Consider the following 26,148-nt stretch of genomic DNA (forward strand, 5'->3'; position numbering starts at 1 on the left):
TTTGATCTATATTTTCACCTTTATAGGTGTTAAAAATACTCCTTCTGTGTGTGCATCTTTGGGTCATGTATTAGTATGTAGATCTTAAGCTGATTAAAGATTAGAACTTTTAACAGTGTGGTTGTCATCAGCTCACAGATTAAAATGGCTCTGCTGCTCTTCCCATTCTGTATTCTCAGAAACTGATGGCACAAAATATGCAGTCTCCTTCCTCAGAAATCCCCGCCAGAAGTATAACAGTTCAACTGGAATTGAAAAGATTATAACCAGCTCACTGAGACCTATGCTTGCTTTATCCTACCTTCAGCAAAATCTCACAAAATGACTGGGGCTTGCAATAAGCTATCATATTGTTCAATATTGAATGAAACATGGGTAACGAAGACAAATTTCTGTCTTAAAGAGAAAGCTATTATTTCCATAAGAATGTCTGCTTGTTGTGTAGGTAGTCGCTTTGTGTGCTGAAATCTATATCCCTTCCCCCTGTGTTATCAAACATTGCTAAGGGTATGAACAAGGCGCAGGCATCCGTCTCTGTTCGTTTTGCATGAAAGATATGTGTAACCTAAATCTATGAACTAAGTATTCCTAAAAATAATCCTTCCTTCTCTGTTTTCTTGCTGTCACTTGCAGTTGTCCTTCAGGAGTGAAATGTCCCAGTTCTGTGTATGCATGAATTCTGTAGCGTGCTGCTACTTCAGTTTGTGTCTTGGGCCAAAAGATGATAAAATGGACTTGACTTCCATGGAAGAGCAAAACCGTCTTTGGAAAAACTATGCCTCGTTTGTAGTTTTCAGGGCACCTTTCACCTGGCCAGGGAAAACAGCTAGATGAAATTGCAGGCATATGATTCATCTCTGCAATTGTCCCATCAAGGACAGAGACTGCTGGTTATGTCTAGAGTTCAAGTTCTCTAAAGTGACAAACGTAGAAAAGCTTCCTTTGAAGTGGAAGACTAGATAGTTTCAACAGATATACTCCGGTCCTAACACAGTGGGGACTTCAGTTCTCCCACTTACATAGGTGACTTCTATTGCTTTGCTATTAATAAACTTGAAATTGGACATAACAAATAGCTTCTAAAAGCAACCATATGCCATAGTTAAACTGCTAATAAATTATAAATTATTAGGAGACTTCCTTGCTAGTTAAGTCATGATTCACCGCTTCTGATACATGAGTTATTCTTTGATTCACAGTGAGGAAGGTCTGTGATACCAGGACTATAAAGGCAGGTACACAGTTAGGATGTTTCCTTTTATTTTGTTGTGGTAACTTTTATGCTTAAAACATCCTCTCTCACCTTACTCGTAATTTTTGAACTGAATTTGTTTGTGTATCTGTGACTCCTACACAGTAGAATAAAGCAGGCCATTGGGAGAGTTTTGTTCCCAACTCCTAGTACAAAGCCATAAACTTTAATTTTTAATGAAGATTAGTTTATTTCTAACAAAGATGCAGGGAAGGACTATTACTCTATTTTATGTGTTTAATGGATTTGCTTCTGCAATGCAAACACAGGTATCAAAATCTTTAAGCTCCTTGTGCTTCAGACATAAATACAATTCCAGAGCAGCAAGAAGAAATAACACTTGGGATTCCCTGGCATTTACCTTGTATACATTAGTACTATCTGAATAATCTCTGCTTCTGAATCACATAATTTATTGACATTGCGCATTAAAAAGACTTCTTGCAACAAGCCACAATAAAAACGTATTCCACAATACCCTCCCGGACTAAAACCTGAGGGACCAAGCCATGGCCGGCTCTGTTCAGTGATGTGTGGGTGAGGTGGAAGCAAGGAGACCACTCTCCTCTAACAAAATCTCTGAGGGGTCAAGTACTGCTCAGTGAGGCACACTGGCATGGTGCAGGTTGGTGCCACCAGGTCCAGCCCTCTCCCCGCTGGGCAGGCACCTCCACTTCTCCAGCACTGGTTTTGGTGTGCTCACTGGAGGCTGTTCCTGAGTCAGGAGGATTTTTTGCCTCCCTGTACACCCACTGCAGGCTATTGCAGCCCCAGGCAGCTCTGCCTGGTGGGGATTCAGCCCTGAGCCCTGTGGAAAGAGCAGTTTCGCATGAAGGATCCAAGCTGACCCATGAGGGGGACTGTGACTTCTACTCCGGAGAAATAACTGAGGAGACGAGAAATCTCTGCGGCAGGGACGGCGGCAGTGGTATCTGCAGTACCTGTGTGCTGACAGGCTGTCAGCCAACTCTGGCGAGTGACAGGTGCGGGGAGGTAGCCGGGACCTATCTGCCAGAGGGCTTAAAATTCCCTAGGCTGAAAACACTCAATGTGGTTTGCAGTAGCCTTGCTCTATGCTCACTTTTATCTGCACAAACCCTGCTGCGATTGTGGTGTGGGCCCTCATGGTACCACAATAACAGGAATAATATTAGGGCATCCTTTCCCTGGGAGTACTGCTTTCTCATATTCATCTGTACCGCTGTAGTACCATGATCTCTGACTAGGAGACCTTGCAGTCTAGGCATTGCAAGGCGCATATCTAAATAGATTAGTGCAGGGGAAAAAAGGAACTATTATTGTCATGTTTTGTATTTTAAAGAACAAAAATGAAGATGCTTGTTCTGCTCCAATAAATATATAGGAAGCTCTGAAATTTATATTTGCTCAAAACACAACCAGGTGCTTAAAGATAAGTCGTAACAACTCAGTTGAAGATTTCTTTTCATAAGCAACTTCTTGCACCAAAGTCACTCTCCATGGCTTACTGTTAAATTAATGAAACAATTGCAGCGCTTGGGTGACTACTTTGTAACTTCTGAGGGAATGGCTGTCTTTAGCTGGCTCCTAAAGCTACTATGCTTCTATAAGGCCTTTGGGTTTTGCAGGTGGATGTAAATGTGCTCATTATTTAAATTCAAGATTCATTAGTAGAAATAGAAATTGCATATGTCAATTATAAATATATTTGAAAGCGGATGGAGGAACTGTTGCATTTTAATCTACATTTTAGTGTGACATTTGACTGTATGAGTACATCAAATCTAATATACTAAAACTGTGGAATAATTTAGGTTGGAAGAGACTTCTAGAGGTCATCAAGTCCAACCGTCTGCTCAGTGCAGAGCTATTTTCAAAGTTAGAGCAGGTTCTTCTAGGCTTTGTTCATCTGAGTTTTGAAAATCTTCAAGGTTGGAGATTCCACAAAAAAATCTCTGGGATTCTTTTTCCTCATGTCCAGTCAGAATTTCCCTTGCTGCAGCTTGAAACTGCTGCCTCGTGTCCCTTCACTGTGCACCTATGAGGGGAGTCTGCCTCCGTCTTCTCGATAATACTTTAGTGCAATTGTTTAGCCTTCTCTTCTCTTCTCTTTCTCAGGATCCCCCTACCTCCTGCCCTGAGTAGGTGACCATCTTCCAAAAATAACAGAGCAAGGACTCAGTCATCACTTTTGGACCCCTTGGACGCACTCCAACCAGCACCATGGACTATATCCAGTTAGCTTAAATGATCCCTTCCTCGATCCTCCTGGATGCACAGCTTAGGGGTGTAGCCCTGGGGCTGGGTGAGCCTCTGCAATTGCTGTAGGAGATGCAGGAACTGGGCTCCAGGCAAGCAGCAAACTCCTGAGGCAGCTGGTCCGGTCAGCAGCTAACTGCCTCTGTCCCCACAGAAGGGAATATCCAACTGCTGTTACCCATTACTTTCTTTTTGTGACCTGTGGATTACGCTCAGTCACTTTCTGGCCCCTGGAAATCACTAGCTGCCACCCCCCACTACTGTGGGGGGTCTTTGCCAGCCCCTCTTTAAGGGCTGTCTCTGTCCACTTCTCCTTCAGCCCAAGATGAGGCTTGGGCTCTTGCCCCTGCAGAGTCTCTGTTGAGAATTGGGACCAACCTTTGGAGTATTAGTGATCTGCTACAGTTAGTTTTGCCCCATGACCCACATGATCCATGCCAGAGGTAGGATATCTTGCATCCAGGTATTGCTGTTAGGTAGGACATGCTGCTGCTGCTCAGGGTGGTAACAGGCAAAAGAAATGTTTGTAATTTCTGGTGTATACCAAAACCTGTTTCTCAGGTCCAGTTGCAGGACCAAGTGAATTCGTGTATGTTGGTTGCTTTATGTATAGTGCAATGACTGTACATCGGATGAGTTGGTTAGGAATACTTCATCTGAAGGAAAGTTGAAAATACAGTTGGTGTGGTCCTGAAGTTTATCCTATTCATTTGCTTTTGGAAAAAAAATACAGCATCAGCTGAAAAATGCTTGGTCTCTTCCTCCCAGCAATGTTACCCTGGGAGGGGCAACACCGTAATCTCTCAGGTTCAGAGCACTTTCACATTACTTGTTTCATATTTTTGAAGGCCTAGTTTTGGATAGTGGTGCAATGGTGCAATTATTTGAACAACAAACTGTTGGGTTCCCAAAAGACCCATATTTACCATGCTGTATTTAGTCTGAGGCATCTTAAATAATTTGGATTCTTATTGTAAGTGCAACCAATTACAGTAATTGGACCTGGAGGTCACAAATATAGGGATCACTATAGCAAAGTCTGGTTCTGTCAGTAAGGAGTGTACTCTTCTGAAAAGCGAAAGATATAAAGGACTTTTTGTTGTTGATGATCTATTGTTCTCAAAAAGTCTAAACACTGAATAGGGAGTCAGAAAGCAACAGGGTTTGTGGCTGTTGGTAGAACTACCACTTACTTTCCTGTGCCATTAAACAGGGAAAAGGCTGTCTAAAGGTATTATTTTGGCTTGCTTCAGAGCAAGATGTGCGGCTAACTTGCAGAGTACGTGTTGTTTTTTTTTTTCTATAGGCTTGCCTACTTACTCTGTTTAGTCTGCATATTATATTCTTATGAAAGCTATGTGGAGGAATTATACTTTAGATGATAACTTTTAAAAGATTCGTGTTTATAAGTAGATGTTAATTACAGGACAATTTTACTTATTTCATGCTAAAGCAGACTCATGCTAACATGAGTCTGAAATACGTCATAGATAATAATGTTTTCTTTTCTGGGCTATCAAAAAAATGATCAAACCTGTGTTTCAGCTTAACTTGGCATGGTGACTTGGATAAAAGGACTAATGAAGCCAAAGACAGCACATGGAGCTGAGCTATGTTATCCAGGGCCCTTATAACACTATAACTTTTTTCCTAGGGTTGTTTTCCATTATTTAGTTTTGATTCAGGTATACAAAATAGATTATGCAGTCAGTGAATTCCTCATCACTTAAATGTCTGTCACTTTTAGTTGAAAACTCCGCTGAAGAAATGTTGCTTCTGTTATTGGTGTCTGTACTTCCTTTAATCATGGAAAAGGTTTTAGAAAATTTCCATTTTTTGAGATGTAATACAATCTGAAAGAACACATATTAGTATGGGTATTGTAATGTTTCCAGAATATTTCTGAAATTTATCTTTCGTAACTCAACATTTCCTTTTATTCAAGAAGAAAAGAGACAATATATGTATTTAAATGTGATTTGATCTGATATGATAAATACATTGATGCAATATCGAAGTATTTTATATGTGGTAGATATTATTTCTTTTTTCAGTGTAACTCCTTTCAACAAAATATTTATGTTTTATTTATGTTCTTCATATCTAATTGGGAATGGTGGACTAAGGTAGAGGATGATAAGAGAAGAAAATACTTTTACTAAAATCCCCACAAAGCAGCTGAATCATTAGCAACTTCTGTTTTGACATTAAATTACCATGAAGGTTCACCAGTGTATATGTGAAATTGGATATTGGACAAGAGCAATCTAGTAAAATCTTGAAGAAACATAATTGGACAAGTCTGGGCCATCTCATCAGAATACAATGAAATAAACTGACAAGACAGGCACTTGCTTGCATCGCCGTGGTGGGAGACATTTTGGCACAGGCTGCCTTTGCAGCAGGGTGCAGCTCATCAGGAGCTACAGTGAAAGGTTGTTTCCTTGGGAGGGCAGAGGAACTGACAGCCAGCAGGGAATGATTGAAAGGTCTTGCAAAATCTTTACTGTTTTCAGCAGCACACAAAAAAAGGAATCTTATTATTTTCTATTTGTGCTACCTTTGGCCTTATGAGCTGGGTCTGTGTTGCTCTGGCAGGGAACGTGCACGGGTTTGGGTAGGCTCTGGGAGGGCAGGTCCCTCTGGTCCTCTTGCTTTCTTCCTCCAGAGCCAGACATTTTGAGGACTGATTTTATTAGCTACTTGGAACTGTTGCTAATGCAACAGTGTGGATTGTATCAAGTGAGACACAGAAGAAACCCATTGGTAATCTTAGGTTGCTTTTGAATACTTACAGGAACTGAAATGATATTTGTTGATATACTCCCTAGATAACCCTTAAAAACATAAGGGATATAATTATGCTTGTGAGAGTGGAATGAATATCAGATTTAGCTTCTTGTAGGTTGAACCAACTGTATATTGTTAGGAAGCTGAAGGCAATAGCATTTCAGCACCTGGTTGCAAGAACCTGTCTGCTCTGAAAGAAGAAATATGGAAATGCTATAATGATAAACCCTCGATTTATGATGGTTTGTATCATGCAACAGCTTGTGGTCAAGAAACCTTGCCTACTTTTCATGTCCTGGCTGAAGGCAGACACCGTTACACACTTGTTAGAGAGTTGGCCGCTATGAACGACCACATCCCGAACGCTTCTCTTCTGCTTAACAAGAAGCAGAGAGTTGGTTCCAGAGCAGCAGGATTTCCCCCTTTTAACAGTGTCACTGAGACAGAGGCATCTAAAACCCTCAGGTATGAAGTCCAAAAGAGAAGGATACTTAATAATAAAAAGGAAACCCAAAATATAATATGCCTCTGTAATGCCAGGAGGCCACACAAGACATTCAGAGAAGCGTGAGTGCATGATTTCTGGTGTTTTTAAGATCTAGTTATTATGAACGTCGTCTCAAAACATATCTGTTTTGAGCTGACAAAGAAATCTTGCCTAAAACAAAAGCCCTGAGACAAGGAGAAGCAAATGCTGTGATATAATGAATATGATCCTTAGAGTGAAAACAAAATTCCTTCTGCAAGATTTGTGCAGATGATGGGAAAGCAGCAATGCTTAGCGCGGAGCAGTGCAGATAGCAAGGTCTAGGAGGTCCCTACCTTTTCAAAAGAAGTGACACACCATTTGAAAGACAAAAAGATAGGAACTCACTAGACCACACCAAAATATCTAACCTCTCTTCTCTTTGGTACTACACTGCTTCCGCAGAAGATGCAAGGCACACTTTATGGGATGACTCTGCCCAAGGACCATTTCTTTGTAATCATTGGTATATGAGTAAAGCTCAAATTCTGGAATATATTTTCTCTAAAATATTATAAATCGATGTGAGTTTGCCCACTATATGTTGGACACATTTTCTTCTGAATTACCATGTTCTTGCAATCAAAGTATTTCACATGCTAATTGTAATAGTTTTCTGGCTGAGAGAGGTTAGGAGGGCAGGGGGCTATCTCAGAGGCTGTCCTTAGAAGTGGTTGAACATGAGCACAAGGACCGGGTACATGGCCTGTGTGTCTGGCATGGCCGAAAGGGTAATTCTGACTTGGCAATCTTTGGGATCACCGTATTTCTGGGATGTAAAAAGCAGAGACAAATATCATATCTCAGCTTGGGACCTGAAATTCAAGTTGAGGTTCCTTCCTTCTGGTAAGTTATAAACCATAGTGTAAATCCTTGTTAACTTCTGCCTTGAATTTCACCTGTAGAGCACTCAGACACCTCAGTCACATGTTCTGTAATTTTGGAGCTGTGAAATGCTCATTTTCAGTTGACTTACTTTTCAGCAAAAAAAAAAAAAAGTAAACAGACAAAGGGAAAATAGTATCCAGCTCACTTTTCTGTGGCCATCTTAGCAGACCAATTTTACGTGGAGTAGAAAGCAGAACATCTTTATCATTCAGTGCCACAGAGAGGCCTGAACATCTTTGTGCAGCAGATCCTTTTAAGTGAGTAGATATCCATTTCACAGAAGCATTTTTCTGTACAAGAATTATTTTGCTTCACATGTTTCCACTTCTCTGTACATTTTTTTTAAATTATGTTAGAGGTTAGTACTTTCCAAACTTAAAATGATTTTGTAGGAATTAATTCTAGTTCCTGTTAAACCACTCTAAAAAAGTATTGCATGCTGAAAACTCAGACGACTCAGGTGTTTTATTTTTATGAAATGAAGGAAAGTCTCCAAGCAGACATATAAAAATATGAGCTTCACTAAATTGCAGACAACTACGTTACTACCCTGTGCTGCTCTGAGAAGCTTTCTGCATACCTATATAGCTACAACTAAAAATTTGAACACTAATTATGGCAGCTATATAGTTATATTTCTCTGAGCACAGCAAGCTGTAGTGAAAACAAATGTAAGTAGGTCCTGATCAATATCCACCAACATCAGTTAGAGTTTTTCAGTGAATTTGAGGAAGCTTTCAGCTTGGATTCGTGGGCAAAGACTACTTTCCTGCTACATGTGACCGCCTAACTGTGTACTGTGGACAGAACTAATTTGGCTACTGCTAGGGAAGCACCTTGATGTTAAGGACATACCACCTGCTGTATTATTTATTCATCATCTGCATGATTTCTGCATGAAATTTCTGCATCTCTGCGTCCAGTTTTAATTTAGTATTGCAATGCCTTAGCTCCCAGCTGAGAGCTTATAAAAACCCTGAAGTTTAAATCATCAGTTTAATATAGTTGAAACCTGTTTCTCTTTTGCTGAGGAGAAAGAAGTGTTCTAAAACAATATTCTATTCTCTTTGTGGTTTTTTTTTTCCCCTGCATGTGAATCCCTCCAGTTGTTCCCAAGTTTTGATTCCTACAGCAGAAATCACTTCAGGTGTGATTTGGGTGAGGATTCTCACTCAAATTGCCCGTGTAGGTAAAGTTTCAAACCATTTTTGTTTTAAAATTTAATCTAGAGATTATCTGAAATTAAAGAAAAAGCTCTGAGACATAAGGCATTTTAAGGAATAAATTTAGGATTACAGCATGCAAATGAATGAAAGAAAAGCAGTAGGGGAAAGGAGAGACATGTAGAAGGAAAGGTGACAGTTTTGCTGAGGAATTCTCCTGTCATTTTCCCTAAGGAGGAGAGAAACAGTGGGGAGAAAGTGGGAGGAGAGCGGTGTGAAGAGGCTCTTGGATACCATGGAGATGGGTACAGTGTAAAAATCTGTATACTGTAGATAAGTAAGTGGGAGGTTGATATCAAACTCCTACCAGCCAGAAACTGGCTCTGAGCCGGGTAAACATGTTAAAGGGCTGGAGAGAGGGAAGCATTGTTTTAGCCTCTGCCATGCTGTTTGCCTACTTAACACTTAAGAGAGCGAAGAGAAGGGACAAATAAATGTTTTTCCGGCCTGTGCTTTTCAGTATGCCTATTCTCTTATCTATATCCAGTCTACCAGGAAGGGAAAATTATGTTCTAGAGCTTTTTTTTTTCCCAATTGAAATTGTCTTGCTGCTCCAGACCTGCTTTTTCTGTCTCTTCTTTTAATTTCAGTCTTAATTTGATTAACTGGGTGCTCATAATAAATTCATAATGCTTCTCCATGGTTCATGAATGTGGGGAAGAAAATGTGACAGATTCACTAGGAACTAAATGTTACTTTGTGTCTGAGTAAGACAGTGTTTTTTTAAAACTCAGTCTTTGTGTTACACTGCTTTGAAAGACTGTCTCTGTTCATTTTAGGATTTCTTTGTTCTCTGCTTCTAATTTTTATGCTTTCGATGCCTGTAAGACCGTGCTGTTATTTATATCCATGGCCATAAGTAAAATGCTATAGTTTGTATGTATGATGTTATAATCCTAAGAATTATTGCGTTTTTTAATTTTAAAATTTTAAGAAACACTGTAGAATTATAAGTGTGGTTTTCAGAAGATTGTTATTTGAGCTATGGGTTCTTCTTAAAATACAAGCTGCCCACTGCCTGTGAATTGGGGTAAGGCAAGCTGATACTTTGGTTCGAGTCCTACTTTGTTGCCTCAAGTAGTCCTCCCTGAAGCAAACAGGCTAGTTTTGAGACTACTTCAAAGGAGAAGGATTTCTACTTAAGGAAGCCATTTACTTATTGAAAGGTCTTGTATAGACCAAAAGAGATGAGAAGGGACAGTACTTAGCTGGTATAGCTGAGCATGCAGAAATTCAGAAGTATGAGATGTCCACATGTGTGTCTCAGCATGGTCTGCCTCCTGGTGAGGGTATTTCTGTAGGCAGGGAGCCGTAATGTCAAGTACTTCAACTTCAGGGTGGTGGAAGCTGCTTAAACAGGGTTGCAACAGAGTGAAGTAAAAGACTGGCACACATTTTGGAAGTAGGTGGCTGTGAACCTAACGTAGGTTTTGCTTTATCCCTCAAATTTTGTGTACTTTCAGGAGTGGCTGTGGTGACCCATGAGGTCTTATGTCATGCCTAGGGAAGGAAGCACTGGTCTGGCAGCCTCCAGAAGCACCAGCAGTTACAGACCTACACCAGGACAAAAGTCCGCGTGCATGTGTGTGTGAAAGAGTGAGCTAGAAGGAATTTGAGAAAAATAAGCTAATTGGCAAGTCAAGCACATTTACAAGATATATGTACAGTAATGTGATAAAGCCTCAAATGTGACCATAATTGTATTTGCAACAAAGCAGTTCCCTGATAAGCTGTTGGGGGGATCTGCTGAGACGTGTCTCTGGGGATCTGACTTGATTACCCTGTGTCTAACATCTACCACTTAAACCTGATTTGTTTTCCCCTTTATCCACAAGCTTAACTCTAGAATTATGCCAGAATAAGTGATTTTTTTTTTTTTGTAAGAGCTTACATTTACATGCTTTGCATTCAGTGGAGTACAGAGGAGTTGAGGGAGGAACTGTTCTTATCCCTGACAGTTCTACCCACTGTCCAGGGCAGCTTGTTGAGCACAGGCTGACTTTTCAGCTTATAATGGCAATAAAAGTACAGGTTTTGCAATGGCCCTGCCTCTGCATGTGTGCATTCAGGAAGAAGCACAGTGCAGCAAGTTTCTTAAGACTTTAATTTGTTGTGCTGGAGGACACAGAAGCTGAGGCATCCTGTCTGCAGAAGGGTGCACATTCATACCCCGCCACCCCCTGGGAAAATTTAGAGAGGCCATCTCAGAGCATGATTTTTTAATTGTCTTTTTCTCAGAAATAGCAAAGGAAAAGCCATTAAACTTTAAGGTACTGTTTTACAGATGCTGATAACATTGTACAGGGTGTCAGTTACAGATTTAAAAGTCAGATTAAAATAAGAAGACCGTGGGTGCTTCAAGCACAGGTTGCTGCTGGTAGGAGCACCAATACAGGTGACTTCAATGTGTTAAATCTGTGAAGAAGGGTGAGCCTGCAAGAAAGGGCCAGTGGTGGTGGGAGGCTTCTGTAGCATTTCTCACTGCTGCCAGTGGCATCAGCATGGTGGACATGGTGAGCCACAAGCTTGGGATCTTTTCTGTCCCTGTTTCCTTGAGTTTCCTGCTCAAGTTTCTGGGATTTTGTGGTGTCTGCTGGAACTGGGTGTGTGAGGAGGTAAATTCTGTTCATTGGAATTTGGTCGTGATTTATGAAAAGGTCGATCTTATATCTCCAGGGCCACATATGCAAAATGGGGAACAGCAGTGTCATTGGTAACATGCTGTTATTCTAAACTGAGCATGATTAATTATGTTTTTATGTTCTTTTACTCAGCTTTTTAATATTGTAGTCTATGGGAGAGGATGAAACTAGCTTTACATGCAGGTAGTAAGCAGCTAATCTTGTATGATTTGTCTCTGCGTGCAGCTGCTAATGAGTGGGGTTCACATTGGCATTGCATGATAGCTGATTTGGGTGCTGTATGAGAGCACAAAGCTTGATTGGACGTGCGCTCCAGTAGTTACTGTCTCTTCTTCATATGATGTTAAAATATATGTGTACATTAATGTCTGTTCCTTTGTTGCAACAGGTTCTGCCTGGCATACTGCAGAAGCATTGCTGTATTTTACCTGACAGGAACACAGGTAAACTTTTTTCTTAATGAGTTAATGTAATATAATTTGGAGAAATGTAAACACAAATTGGTTAATACAGAGGAGTAAGTCTTGTTTGCTATTTACGGTCATTGAAGTTCTCCTCTAGGAAGTGCCAACTTGGATGTTTTGTTGAAATTACCATCTTTCATGTGAAGATTTTGTGTATTCTGTTAACTTCATGGAGCTATTTCTGTTGTAGAGACTGCTATTAGGTCTTGCATGTGAAGGTATTTGTATGAACTTCTGAAGCATTTCTACTCCTAGTTTAAAAGTCACAATTTTGGCAAGGAAAGGGGTTTAGTACTGGAGTCTGCAGTCTGGTCCTGTTGATTCACAAAGGTGCTAAGCAGTAAATCTTATGTGTGCAGATAAATGCTTGCTTTATGCTTATTTTTCAGAGACTAGAGGTGTAGACTAAAGGAGTAGACAGAAGGAGTATCTGTAATGATGCCTTGCTATTGTGCAGGAGGAGAATTAAAGTAATACTTTTGTGACCAGAACAAATCAGTTCGTGGGAACAATAACATGGATGAAAAGAAAGTGATGTTTTAATTTTACATTCTTTTCTTAAAGGAAAAACAATTTATTTAAAAATAAGTTTTAAAATCCTTGTTATAATTTTATAAATTGGGTGAAAATGACTCCATATACAATTGTGAGTTTGATTTAACAGACTAATTTCAGAGAAGAAGGAAAAATATAGCTTATTTTAGATATCTTCTTAATGGAACATATGTGATTGCTTGCAGCTCTTAAGGCTTCATTCCTCATTGCTCCAGTGGCTAATATTAAAAAAACCCGTTTTGTTCCCTGGCTTGCTATTACTTATATTTTAGGCACAGTTTGCGGTAAGGGTAATTGCATAGAGAACTTGACAACTGTGTTGAACTGTGGTGTGACTTGTGGCTACCTGCAACTGCTCAAATGAAATTTAAAATCTCATTTCAATTTTCATCTGTGAACATGCGAGATTTATGTTCTAGTAAGAAAGTTAATAATACACTTCTTCTAGCAAGAATCTGAAAGTTTATAATTAATGAACAGATTGTAGATGGACTTTGGCCTTCATATTTATTTCAAGGTTTCACAAAAACTGGACTAAGGAATCATGGTATAATAACTCAGCCCAGTCTCTGTGCTCCTGTGCTAATATCCTGGGCCAATTATCTTTTTTATTCTTTTATTTGTAATATAAGATTTGATCCAGATTCCTTTGATGACCAAACTCTTCTTGACTTGTACAGAAGTGTATCAAGTGGATATCAAAGCCAATGTTACCTGAAGTGATGGTCTGGAGTTGGGCAGTAAGATTCTGACGATTTATCTAAAAAGGGAGAAATATGACTTTATAACTTATATCAAGAAAGCCATTTATCTAAAATCCCATTACCTTCAAAAGTGCCTTATTTGGACATAAGAGAAGGGAGGAGCTTGCTAATGTAAAACTTGGTTTTGAAAATTTTGAACAAAGCTCTTTGAAGAGGAAACCTATCAGCTTTTGGTACGTAACAACTGCTGTACAACCCAAGCACGCTTAGGTATGAAAAGAACTGTAATTTGCATTGCTTCTGTGTGACTGCTGCAGTAAGTATTTTTATGCCTACCTATTATACAGTTGTGAGTTGCCAGCAGGTGCAAAGTAAATGATGTCTGCATTCCATTTTCCCCATTTCCCCCATTTATGGTGTTTAAATACTAGCAGAGAGAAGGAGAAGAAGAGTTCAGACAGCATGTGGGGGATTTTTCATCTCCTTTCTGGAGGAAAAGAACAACTGAGTTTTTGAGTTTGATTCATTGAGTCTATTAGAGATAGGTGAACCATTATCTTGTTTGATTATGTCTGAATTACCTTGTCCAAACTAAGACGACATTCATTAAATTGGTGTAAATGTGAAACATGCTATTTGCACTCAAATGTATACATCGTATATAATCTTGTCCAACTCCATTCTCATTAAGTGAGCCCAGAGTAATGGCCTGATTACAAGCTGTAGGTCTACGTCTGTGGTCAGCTGCCGACATTTGGAGGAATTTAGCCATGTGCAGACTTAGGTGTTGTTCCTCATAAAAAGGAGAAATAGATTAAGACAGATGGACTAGGGGGAGGGATGGGAGAAGAAAGAGGGGAAGAAACATGAAATGAGACCCTCAAAACCTTTAGGGAAGAATACTAATGTAGGGAGTAGACATGGGTGAAAGGAAGACACGCAGTAGTAGTTTCCCCACTTGTTTATATCCATTCAACAGTTCAGGAGTGGCCAGCTTGGGGGTCGTGGGCTCCTCATTCAAGAGTGCACCCAAGACCAGCCTCTTTCACACTGTTAGCAGAGGAGTTGCACCCCAGAAAAAGAAACAAGCCCTTGGGAATGATGGGGCCAGTGCTGCCAGGCCACCCTTTCGTCTGGCTGTCCTTCAGACCTATCCTCACCTCGATTCTTGGAGAATATATGCAATTAGCCTTAAAAGTAGTATGGACCCAGATTGCCTGTGCCCTAGAAAATTGCATGCCCCGCTGTCCCTACACTTTGTAAGACTTGGAAGTGGCAACACTTACTCCATGAGTTTTAATATTCTGTATTTTTAAAGTGGAGAAGGGAGCTACACATGGAAAGAAAGGTACATGGGAGCAATGATCACCTTCCCTTGGTGACGGTGTGTTAGTACTTCTACCATGAACTTTTACTCTCAGTGCTTATAACTGGGCTATAAAAACATCTCCTGCAGAGCCTTTCAAAAGGGAGGATAAAAAAAGTAATTCAGCTGTTCCATGGCAATGCAGTTTTGGAAGAAGACATGTATTTAAAAAGATTAGGTGTCTTAAAGGTTCAAGAATGATTCATTTTTCAAACGTGTAAAACATTTACAAAATCTCAATCTCTAAATAAAACATGGAATGCTGCTAGTTGTTTTCTTGCATTAAGCTTTTCTAATAGTGATGTTTCATTTCTTAAGTGTTAATTTATTTGTGGCTTTCCATTAATCATAAATATATTTTCATTACTAAATTGAAGGTTCATATAGCATGCACTGGCATGATGCATGTTCATTATCATGTTAACTGATATCCAGAACCTGTACTTGTCACATACCCTATGCCTTAAGAAGCATAAGATCCCAGATAAGACATCTTTATTCTGCACTTCCTTCTTATATGTCATAAACATACTATAAGAGCTGTATTGATATCCCTTCTCAGTTGCATTCCATCTCCTGTAACTTAACCAGCCAACAACAACTGTGATATGTCAGCAGTTATAAAGCTAATTGCAGGCAAAGCAGTTACATGCTCTGTACAGGTGTTACTAACAAGATCATGAGGAGAAACAGTGTGAAGGTACTAATGACCTGCTGGGGAGCAGCTTGGTCATTTTCTTGAATTATAACCCTCTCTCTCTCTCTCTCTCCAGCTCCATGGGAGACATAACCCACCCCTTTTGATGGACAACCACCACCCTCTGTATATACATGCAGCTAGCTGTAATTGCCTTTATAAATATTTCGAAGAATCACAGAATGGTAGGGGTTGGAAGAGACCTCTGGAGATCATCTTGTCCAACCCCCCTGCTTGAGCAGGTACACCTGGAGCAGGGGGCACAGGACCTCATCCAGGTGGCTTTTTAATATTTCCACAGGAGGAGACTCCACAAACTCTCTGGACAGCCTGTTCCACTGCTCTGACACCCTCACAGGAAAGAAACTTTTCCTCATGTTCAGGTGGAACTTTCTGTGTTCCAACTTGTGCCCATTGCCCCTTGTCCTGTCATTGGGCATTATTGAAGAGTACAGTTCCATCCTCTTCACATCTACCCTTCAGATATTAATAAGCATTCATAAGAATCCCCCTCGGTCTTTTTTCTCCTCCAGGCTGAACAAATCTAGGTCTCAGCTTTTCCTCATAAGGGAGATGCTCCAGTCTCCTGATCATCTTGGAGCTCTCTGCTAGACTTGCTTAAGGAGTTCCACATCCTTCTTAAACTGGGGGGGCCAAAACTAGACACAGTACTCCAGATGTGGCCTCAGCAGGGCAGAGTACAGGGAGAGGATAACCTCCCTCAACCTGCTGGCCACACTCCTTTTAATGCACCCCAGGATACCGTTGGCCTTCTTGGCCACAAGGGCACATTGTTGGCTCATGGTCAGCTCGTTGTCCACCAGCACACCCAGGTCCTTCTCAACATAGCTGCTTTCCAGCAGGTCAGCCCCCAGCCTGCACTGGTGCATGGGGTTGCTCCTCCCCAGGTGCAGGACCTTGCACTTGCTCTTGTTGAATTTCATGAGGTTCCCCTCGACCCAGCTCTCCAGCCTGTCCAGGTCTCACTGGATGGCAGCAGAGCCTTCTGGTGTATCAGCCACTCCTCCCAATTTGGTATCATGAGCAAACTGGCTGAGGTTACGTTCCATCCCTTCGTCCCAGTCATTGATGAATATGTTGAACAGGACTGCACCCAGCACAGACCCCTGGGGAACACCGCTAGTGACAGGCCTCCATCCAGACTCTGCGTTGTTGATCACGACCCTCTGAGTTCTGTTGTTCAGCCAGTTCTCAATCCACCTCATGGTTCACTCAGCTAACCCATACTTCCTTAGCTTGTCTATGAGGATGTTATGGGAGACAGTGTCAAAATCCTTGCTGAAGATGCGGTAAACAACATCCGCTGCTCTCTCTTCATCTACCCAGTCATTCATACCATCATAGAAGGCTATCAGGTTGGTCAAGCATGATCTTCCCTTGGTGAATCCATGTTGACTGCTTCTGATAACCTTCTTGTCCTCTACATGCCTGGAAATGACCTCCAGAATGAACTGTTCCATCACCTTTCTGGGGATGGAGGTGAGGCTGACTGGCCTATGGTTTCCCGGGTCCTCCTTCTTGCCCTCTGTGAAGACTGGAGTGGCATTGGCTACCCTCCAGTCCTCGGGCACCTCTCCTGTCCTCCATGACCATTCAGAGATGATGCAGAGTGGCTCAGTGTCAGCATCTTCCAGCTCCCTAAGGATTCATGGGTGCATCCCATTGGGGCCCATGGATTAGTGAGGATCCAGTTTGCCTAGGTGATCCCTAACCCACTCCTCAACCAAGGGAAAGTCCTTCTTTCCCCAGATTTTCTCTCTCCCCTCTGGGGACTGGGATGCCTGAGGGCCAGCCTTAGCAGTAAAGACAGAAGCAAAGGTGGCATTCAGTAACTCCACCTTCTCTGCATCCTATGTCACCAGGGCACCCACCTTGTTCAGCAGTGGACCCACTGTATCCGCAGTGATTCTTGTACTCCTGATGTTTTTGAAGAAGCCCTTCTTGTTATCCTTGACATCCGTTGCCAGAATTTAGTTCCAAGTGGGTCTTGGCCTTCCTCGTTGCATCCCTGCATACCCTGACAACGTTCCTATATTCCTCCCAAGTGGCCAGTCCCTTTTTCCACATACTGTAAACCTCCTTCTTCCATTTGAGCTTTTCTAGAAGCTCGTTGCTCATCCATGCAGGTCGTCTTGCTCCTTTGCTTGACTTCTTCCTCACAGGGATGTACTGATCTTGAGCTTGGTGGAAGCAGTACTTCAATATTGACCAGCTCCCTTGGACGCTGCTACCTTCTAGAGCCCTAACCCCTGGGATTCCTGCAAGCAGATCTTGGAAGAAGCCAGAGTTAGCTCTCCTGTAGTCCAGGGTTGTAATCGTAGTTGTTGCCCTGCTTCTACCATGCAGGATCCTGAAGTCTACCATCTCATGGTCACTGGAGCCAAGGCTATCCCCAGCCCTCACATCCTCAGCCACACCTTCTGTGTCTGTTAGCATAAGGTCCAGCATCAGACCTCGCCTTGTTGGCTCATCCACCCACCACCTGTGCCAAAAAGTTATCCCCTATGGTCTGCAGGAACCTCCTGGATTGTGCACGCCTCCCCATGTTGCTTTTCCAGCAAATATCAGGGTGGCTGAATTCCCCCATGAAAACCAAGGCCTGCAACTGTGAGGCTACTTCTAGCTCTCTGTAGAAGGCCTTGTTGACCCTGTCTTCTTGATCAGGTGGCCTGTAGCAATCACCCACAACTGTGTCACCCATTTGTGCCTGCCCCTTAATTTTTACCCATAAGCTCTTGACCTATTCTTCCTCCACCCCTTGGCAGAGCTTGATACATTGCAGTTGCTCCCTCGGATAAAAACCAACTCTCCTGCCTGGCCTTGTTGGCCTGTCTTTCCTAAAAGGTATGTAGCCATCCATGACAGCATTCTATTTCCCATTAGTGTATTTCCCAGCAATGATCAATCCCCTGCTAACAGGACCTCTTCAACCAAATCAGAAGTCCCCGCTCGTTACTGTATGGTCACTTCTGTAAACCTTAGACAGATGCGAAGGCTGTCCTTCCCCCTTCCTGAGCTGTTCATGCAGTATGAGCAGTACATTCAGTTTCTACCCTCTATATAAGATACCTGTTAAATAGAACATGCTCATGCATTCCTAAAAAGCAGAAAAAATTAAGGGGTAGGAATGGAGCTTTGAAACAGAGAAGTTAGTGTTCCCTGATGTGGGTTGCTTTTTATTTAAATTTATGTATGTTTTGAATTTATTTTTATTTCCAGTCTTGCTTGAAATAGAGCTCTTCAGGCAGTGCATGTGGGTTGTTTAGCTATAGATACTTTCAAACAAATAAAAAAAGAAAATATGTCTGAAAGCTTATGCTTTTGTGTATTTTGTCTTTAAGCGGTCTTAGACCAGATAAATGAATTATTTGGAGTTTGATTTTTTTTTTTTTATCCCAAACCTCTCTGTATCGAGGTCTAGCACAGTAAATGATCCTCAACGTGAGCACAAGTATACTTGGTGCACTAAAATGTGAGTTATGGATGGGACTCATTAGCAGAAGTCGCTCTGTGCAATTTTTACCTTTGCTGCAGCTGTTAAATGGGCATTCTTGCACTGCAAAGATACTGATAGCTGTGTGCTTTGTCTGCCGCTGTTCTGCTCTTGGTACACGATTATTAGTTTTCTGTCATGCAAGGAAATTGCACAAATAGCTTGTGTACTATCCTTTTCCATCATAGCCATGAGTTTAATAAGTTGTGGACTGCAAATTTGGGCTCATTTTTTCCACTGAAGATCCCAAAGGAAGGAATGAATCAATAGTCACTAACAGCTTCTTGGGTTGATTCGTTCTCTGCTCCTTTAAGCTTGCATTTCCTCTCTGATAGTGAAAAACATAGGTACAGTAAAGAGCATCTGCACCTATCTGGCTAACTTGATTCTGATAAATAGCTCTTTTAAATTTTAAACAGTCTTCAAAAAAAAGAAAAAAGATTTATGCTGTCTCAAGTTTTTTCGTCATCCATTTTCAGCTTAGCTCTTGTGTGCTGATATTGAACTTGCACAAGACATTAAATCCTTCGTTATAATCATTCTCTTTTGTCCACTGGATTGGCTAAAAGTAAATTGAAAAAAAATGTGACCAATGTTCTGCTCTCTGCAAAAAATGAATAATATCTTCTTGAGAGAGTGTAATTGCTTTAGATACAAAAGCAGGAGTTTAATAATAACCAATCTCTTCACTGGGTAAAGTATAGCCCAAGACAGTAATGTTTCATCCTTTGCTTGTTTGCTTTTCTTCCTGTTGCTTGAAGAGCAAATATTGAACAGGAGAAAAATCTAAGATGGTATTAAAAAGAATTCCTGCATTAAACTTAATAAATTGGACAAAAAAGTTAACATTGCTTTTTTTTTTTTTCTTAACTATATCTACAACTGTGTTGCCTTAGTAGCTTTTAAACTAAAAGAAGTGTGGATTGGTGCTCAAAACCAGTGTGCTTTATAACTATCAAATATGTTGGTATATGTATTTATTCAAATGCAATGGTTGTTTGTAAGAAGAGCCATTCAAATGACTGGGCTTACAATGCATATGTATGAACTGTTCAGCAGCCAGTTTGATTTCACAGAAGGAATTACTGGACAATGTTCAGAAGCCAAAGTCCTGACACAAAAATAACTTACCATATTCACTAGCATTTCCTCTTCCATCTGAACATTTTGAAGTACTTAATTGTGACGAATTTTTGTCTTGTGCCATTGAGATAAAGAAATTTTATTTCTATCTTTTATAAAAGAGAAAGTCAGGTTTTCAGCTGGTGCAATGCAGGAACATTCACTAGGGTTATGTATCATCCTCTTTAGGAGTCCTTTGCTTAAACTGAGGTTGTCCTTTTACTTTCAAGGCGTACCTATAGATTTTTAGACAGGTCCTGCAGACTTCACCTGCTGTCTGCTTGCTGAGTTCAACATGAGCGTTCTCATTCAGATGTTCAGCTGCATGCTGCCTGCTGGTACTTTCCAGCCCTGTTTCCATGGAAATGGGAATTAGAGGGGTGAAAATAAAGCGAGACTAAGTATTTTCTTGATCTTCTAGTTAATCCGGAAGTTCTTATACCTTGGTATCAAGGTTGTTTTGCTTTTAGTTGGGTAGGCGATAATGCCAACTTTTGGAAAATAAAAAATGAATAAAACCTGTCAATAGAGCTATTATGAGCAATACATGTTACCTTCACCCCGTAGAGGTGTTGGGGATTACTAGTAAAGGATGAAGAAGGGAGAACTGAACTGGACTGTGCAAGGATAAACTGATGAAAGGGTGTGAGGCAGTACCCAGTGGCAGAGGTGATAAGCTGTGACAGAATTTCTTGTCAGACATAGCTTATATTGTGAAAAATGTTGACAGTAATTAATTGAATAGTGCCACAAGAACCTGGGGGAGGGAAATATCCAGTTCGGAGAAGATCTAATTTAAAAGCTCTGGACTGAAAGTGAAACAAGGAATATAATCTAATGCATTCAGAACATAATTTAGGACTCTCGTGTTTCCTTAGAGATTCCTGCTCTCCTTTTTTCCTCCGTGTTACTGACACCACCATACCAGCAAAGTCAGGACTGTGGAGCAGTTACGTACAGATGTGTGTATGGTGAGGTAAAATTTCTCTTTACTGCAAGCAGTATATTCTTACATACGTTCTTCTGCCTGTTTCCCAGTGCCTGAACCCCAGCCATGGCTTTGTGTTTGCCTATCCATGGGAAGAGGAGGTCTAGATCTCACATTAGATGTCCCAAGATCAATAAAACCTGGCCCCCTGAAAGGCAAGTGCTGACTAGCCCCTGTGCTCTCGGAACTGGATATAAACGTTAGCTGCAAAACAGCACTTTCACAACAGTCTCACCCTCATACGTGTGGGGAGAGCAAGGGCTGAAGAAGGGTCTCTAATTCAGTGAAGCTTAATTCTAGAGGCAGAAATATGAGTATGTATGTTTGTAGTCTCTTTGCCTAACATCATAAGAGCTGTGGTGGCTGAAGGTGTGTAGGAAGGAAATTCTATCCAAAAACCAGCATCTTTGGTAAAAAGCTTACTTGACCTTTATTTCTAGAATGTTTTGTAAAGCATGCCCAATGCGTACAGCTCAGCTACTGAAGGAAGAAGTAGCATACATCAGCAGCAGCAGAAACTGCAGGCAGCTCTGATAACCAGTCATGTTAGTAAGGTGACTAAGTATTGCTAAATGAAAGCACTGTGTAGAATGACCAATTTCTATATGCCAGAGTTTGGGATTTTTATTTTTTAGTGCTTCCATCTATTTGTGAAATGGTTGCCCAGGCAGTATATAATACACGTGGACTGAGGGTATGTGTGTGTGTGTGAGTGTACTATACACAGGCACTCTCTTGCGGAGGAACACAATTTTGAAGTCTACTGCCAAAATGTACAACTTGGCCAGCACAGTGCGGTGTGTGGGTAGAGTTAAAGAGCAGGTAATTTCTCCAGGCTAAACAACCCCAGTTCCCTCAACCTCTTCTCATAAGACCTGCTCTCCAGACCCTTCATCAGCTTCGTTGCCCTTCTCTGGACACGCTCCAGCAACTCAGTGTCCCTCTTGCACTGAGGGGCCCAAAACTGAACCACAGTACTTGAGGTGCGGCCTCACCAGGGCCGAGTACAGGGACACGATCACTGCCCTGCTCCTGCGGGCCACACTATTCCTGATACAAGCCAGGATGCCATTGGCCTTCTTGGCCACCTGGGCACACTGCTGGCTCATATTCAGCTGGCTCTCGTCCAACACCCCAGGTCCTTTTCCAGCAGGCAGCTCTCCAGCCACTTCTCCCCAAGCCTGTAGCATTGCCTGGGGTTGTTGTGACCCAAGCGCAGGACCCAGCACTTGGCCTTGTTGAACCCCATACAATTGGCCTCGGCCCATCAATGCAGCCTGTCCAGGTCCCTCTGCAGAGCCTTCCTGCCCTCCAGGAGATCAACACTCCTGCCCAGTTTTGTGGTGTCTGCAAACTTACTGAGGGTGCACTTGATCCCCTCATCCAGATGATTGATAAAGATATTAAATAGAACTGGCCCCAGTACTGAGACAACTCTTTGGGCCCAGCCATCCAGTCAGTTTTTTATCCAGCAAAGAGGTCACCTGTTTAAGCCATGAGCAGCCAGTTTCTCCAGGAGAATGCTGTGGGAAACACTGTCAAAGGCTTTACCTAAGTCTAGGTAGACAACATGCACAGCCTTTCCCTCATCCACTAAGCAGGTCCCCTTGCCATAGAAGGAGATCAGGTCAGTCAAGCAGGACCTGCCTTTCCTAAACCCATACTGGCGGGGCCTCATCACCTGGTTGTCCTGTATGTGCTGCATGATGGCACTCAGGATGATCTGCTCCATAACCTTCCTTGGCAGTGAGGTCAGACTGACAGGCCTGTAGTTCCCTAGATCCTCCTTTCAGCCCTTCTTGTAGACAGATGTCACATTTGCTAACCTCTGGTCCATTGGGACCTCTCTGTTTAGCCAGGGCTGCTGATAAAGGATTGAAGGCAGCTTGGTGAGCACTTCTGCCAGCTCCTTCAGTACCCTTGGGTGGATCCCATCTGGCCCCATAGGCTTGTGTGTGTCTAAGGAGTGTAGCAGTTCACTAACCATTTCCCCTTGGATTATGGGGGTTTCATTCTGTTCCCCATCCCTGTCTTTCAGCTCAGGGGGCTGGATACCGAGAGAACAACTGGTCTTACTGTTAAAGACTGAGGCAAAGAGTCATTAAGTACCTCAGCCTTTTCCTCATCCTTTGTCACTATGTTTCCTGCCACATCCAGTAAAGGATGGAGATTCTCCTTAGCCCTCCTTTTTTTTGTTAAAGTATTTATAGAAACTTTTTTTATTGTCTTTTATGGCAGTAGCCAGATAATGTTCTGGTTGGGCTTTGGCCCTTCTAATTTTCTCCCTGCATAACCTCACAATATCCTTGCAGTCCTCCTGAGTTGTCTGCCCCTTCTTCCAAAGGCCATAAACTCTCTTCTTCCCCCTGAGTTCCAGCCAGAGCGCTCTGTTCAGCCAGGCCAGTCTTCTTCCCCACCAGCTTGTCTTTTGGCACATGGGGATAGCCTGCTCTTGCGCCTTTAAGACTTCGTCTTTGAAGAATGCCCAGCCTTGCTGGACTCTTTCGCTCTTCAGGACTGCCTCCCAAGGGACTCTGTCCCCGGGCTCCTAAATAGGCCAAAGTCTGCCCTCTGGAAGTCCAAGGTGGAAGTTCTCCTGACCCATTCCATACTTCTCTGAGAATCGAAAACACTGTCATTTCATGATCACTATGCCCAAGATGGGCTCCAACCATCACATCACCCACAGGTCCTTCTCTGCTCACAAATAACAGGTCCAGTCCAGGTCTTATTCATCAGCTGTGTCAGGAAGTTATCTTCCACCCACGCCAGGAACCTCCTAGGCTGCTTCCTCTCCACTGTATTGTATTTCCAACAGACATCTGGTAAGTTGAAGACCGCCATGAGAACACAGGCTAGCAACTGTGAAACTTCTCCCAGCTGCTTATAGTATATTTCCTCTGCCTCTTTATCCTGGTTGGGTGGTCTGTAACAGACTCCCACCATGATATCTGCTTTGTTGTCCTTCCCTCTGATTCTTATCTATAAACACTCAACCCTATCGTCACCATCATTAAGTTCTAGACAATCCAAACGCTCCTTAACATACAGGGCTACCCCACCGCTTCTCCTGCCTTGCCTGTCCCTTCTGAAGATTTTATAGCCATCCACTTCAGCACTCCAGTTGTGCGAATCATCCCACCATGTTTCTGTGATAGCAACTATATCAGAGTTTTCCAGCTGGACAATGGCTTCCAGCTCCTCCTTCCTGTTTGTTGCCCACGCTGCGTGCATTGGTGTAGATGCACTGCAGTTGGACTATTGATCCCACTACCTTTTTTGGGGTAGAAGCCCTAATTTCTACATGACCGTTCTCAGGTGCTTCCATGGTCTCTAGAACATTAATAACACTTGCGTCTTTGTGGCTGCATGGATCTCCATCCTCTGCCTCTACTGAGGCAACAGACCAAAGGACACTGCTAGCACACTGTCCCTTAAACTTTGGTGTGCTGCCTCTAGGCTTATCTGTAGCAAGCCTGGTTTTATCCCTTTCTCCTGTTCAAATCTAGTTCAAAGCTCTTTCAATGAGCCCTGCTAACTCCTGTGCAGAGATCATTTCCCCCTTTGAGACAGGCGTACCCCATCTGTCACCAGCAGGCCTGGTGTCCTCTAGGCCAACCCATGATCAAAAACCCTCAAATTTTACCAGTGACACCAGTGTCAGAGCCAAATATTGATCTGCTGGCCCTTCTTGTTTCTTCCCTCATCATTCCCTGCAACTGGAAGGACAGGGGAGAATTCTTGTATCAGTTGGGGGTTGGGAGTACTAAAACATATATTTTTTTAATCAAAATATCTGAGCTGTTCATGCTTTCCAATTAAAGAGAAACTACAGTGATATTCTCTATGCTTAATTATATTTTTTTTGTGCTAGAATGACTATATTTGTAGTAATGCTGTATGATGTGGTTCTTCTGTCTTTTGGGATACTATAACATAATAGGCACTATAAATAACAGCTGCTAATATCTACAGTCATGCACAACAGGCAGTAATTTAACCACCTGTCTCCTTTCTGTCACGATGGGAAATATCAAACACTTCTGCATTGACAATGCATATCCCCAAAGCTGTTAGTGGGGTTTATTGTAGAAGTATATTACCAGAGGCAGTGCTGCATCCTCTGCGCTTGAGATTAAACTGGAGGAAATGCTTCCACGCCTGTGCTTTAGTCGTCTCAGTATGACTCTGCATTGGATAGGACACCAGCTGTATCTCCAAAGAATCTCTCCCAAACCGACAGCTGAGAGGAGGGATTCTGTTGGGAGGGGAAAAGCAGATGAAGAGCTGTCATGGTTTAGCTCTAGTTAGCAACTAAGCACCACAGAGCTGCTTGGTCACCCCCCTGCAGAAGTGGGATGTGGGAGATAATCGAAAAGCAAAAGTAAGAAAACTTGTGAGTTGATTTAAGAGCAATGTAATAATTAAAATAAATTAGTAATAATAGTGATAGCAATAATGGTAATAATATAATGAAAAGGAAAATAATGAGAGAGAGAAAGAGAGACAGGCAAAACCCAGGGTGGAGGACCCACCAAACAAACAACAAATGATGCAACCTCTCACCACCTGCTGGTTGACGCCATCAGTCCCCGAGCTGCGATCGCTGCTTCCCCCAGTCAACTCCTCCCAGTTAATATACTGGGCATGACATCATATGATATGGAATATCCCTTTGGCCAGTTTGGATCAGCTGTCTTGGCTGTGCCCCCTCCCCTCCCGTCTTCTTTGCACCCGGCAGAGCTTGGGGAGCTGGAAAAGTCCTTGACTAGTGTAAGCGCTACTTAGCAACAACTAAAACATCAGTGTGTTATTAACATTGTTCTTATACTAAATGCAAAACACAGCACTATACCAACTACAGTGAAGAAAATTAACTCCATCCCAGCCAAAAGCAGGACAGTATCCACCCCTTATTCAATATCATTTACGTCATGCTCAGGTCCCACACTATCCAATACAGCGTCATTAAGCACCACCCCCCTTCCCATCTTTTGCTATAATACACAGATACCATTCCGTTAGTCTACGGACCACCCTGCAAAATATCTGTAAAATATTCACAGATGTCCACAAAATGTCCACTGAGTTCATTTAGTCGATGACGTTGGGCCCCATCTATCATAACAGCCTTTCAGGGCAGGAGAGGTGGTGTGTGTGGTGTCGGATTGTTGCATGC

The 26,148-nt window shown here is 42.1% G+C and overlaps 1 protein-coding gene across 1 annotated transcript in view; it reads left to right on the forward strand.

The window, feature by feature from the left end:
* Positions 1-26,148, forward strand: part of DLGAP2 (DLG associated protein 2) — a 487,901-nt gene that overhangs the window by 66,915 nt on the left and 394,838 nt on the right. The window contains exon 2 of the mRNA XM_075086917.1: positions 11,948-12,002. Within this exon, the coding sequence (XP_074943018.1) occupies positions 11,948-12,002 (55 nt within the window). The remainder of the gene's footprint in view (positions 1-11,947; positions 12,003-26,148) is intronic.

This window comes from Phalacrocorax aristotelis, chromosome 3, assembly GCF_949628215.1.
Source record: "Phalacrocorax aristotelis chromosome 3, bGulAri2.1, whole genome shotgun sequence".
Taxonomy (NCBI): Eukaryota; Metazoa; Chordata; class Aves; order Suliformes; family Phalacrocoracidae; genus Phalacrocorax; species Phalacrocorax aristotelis.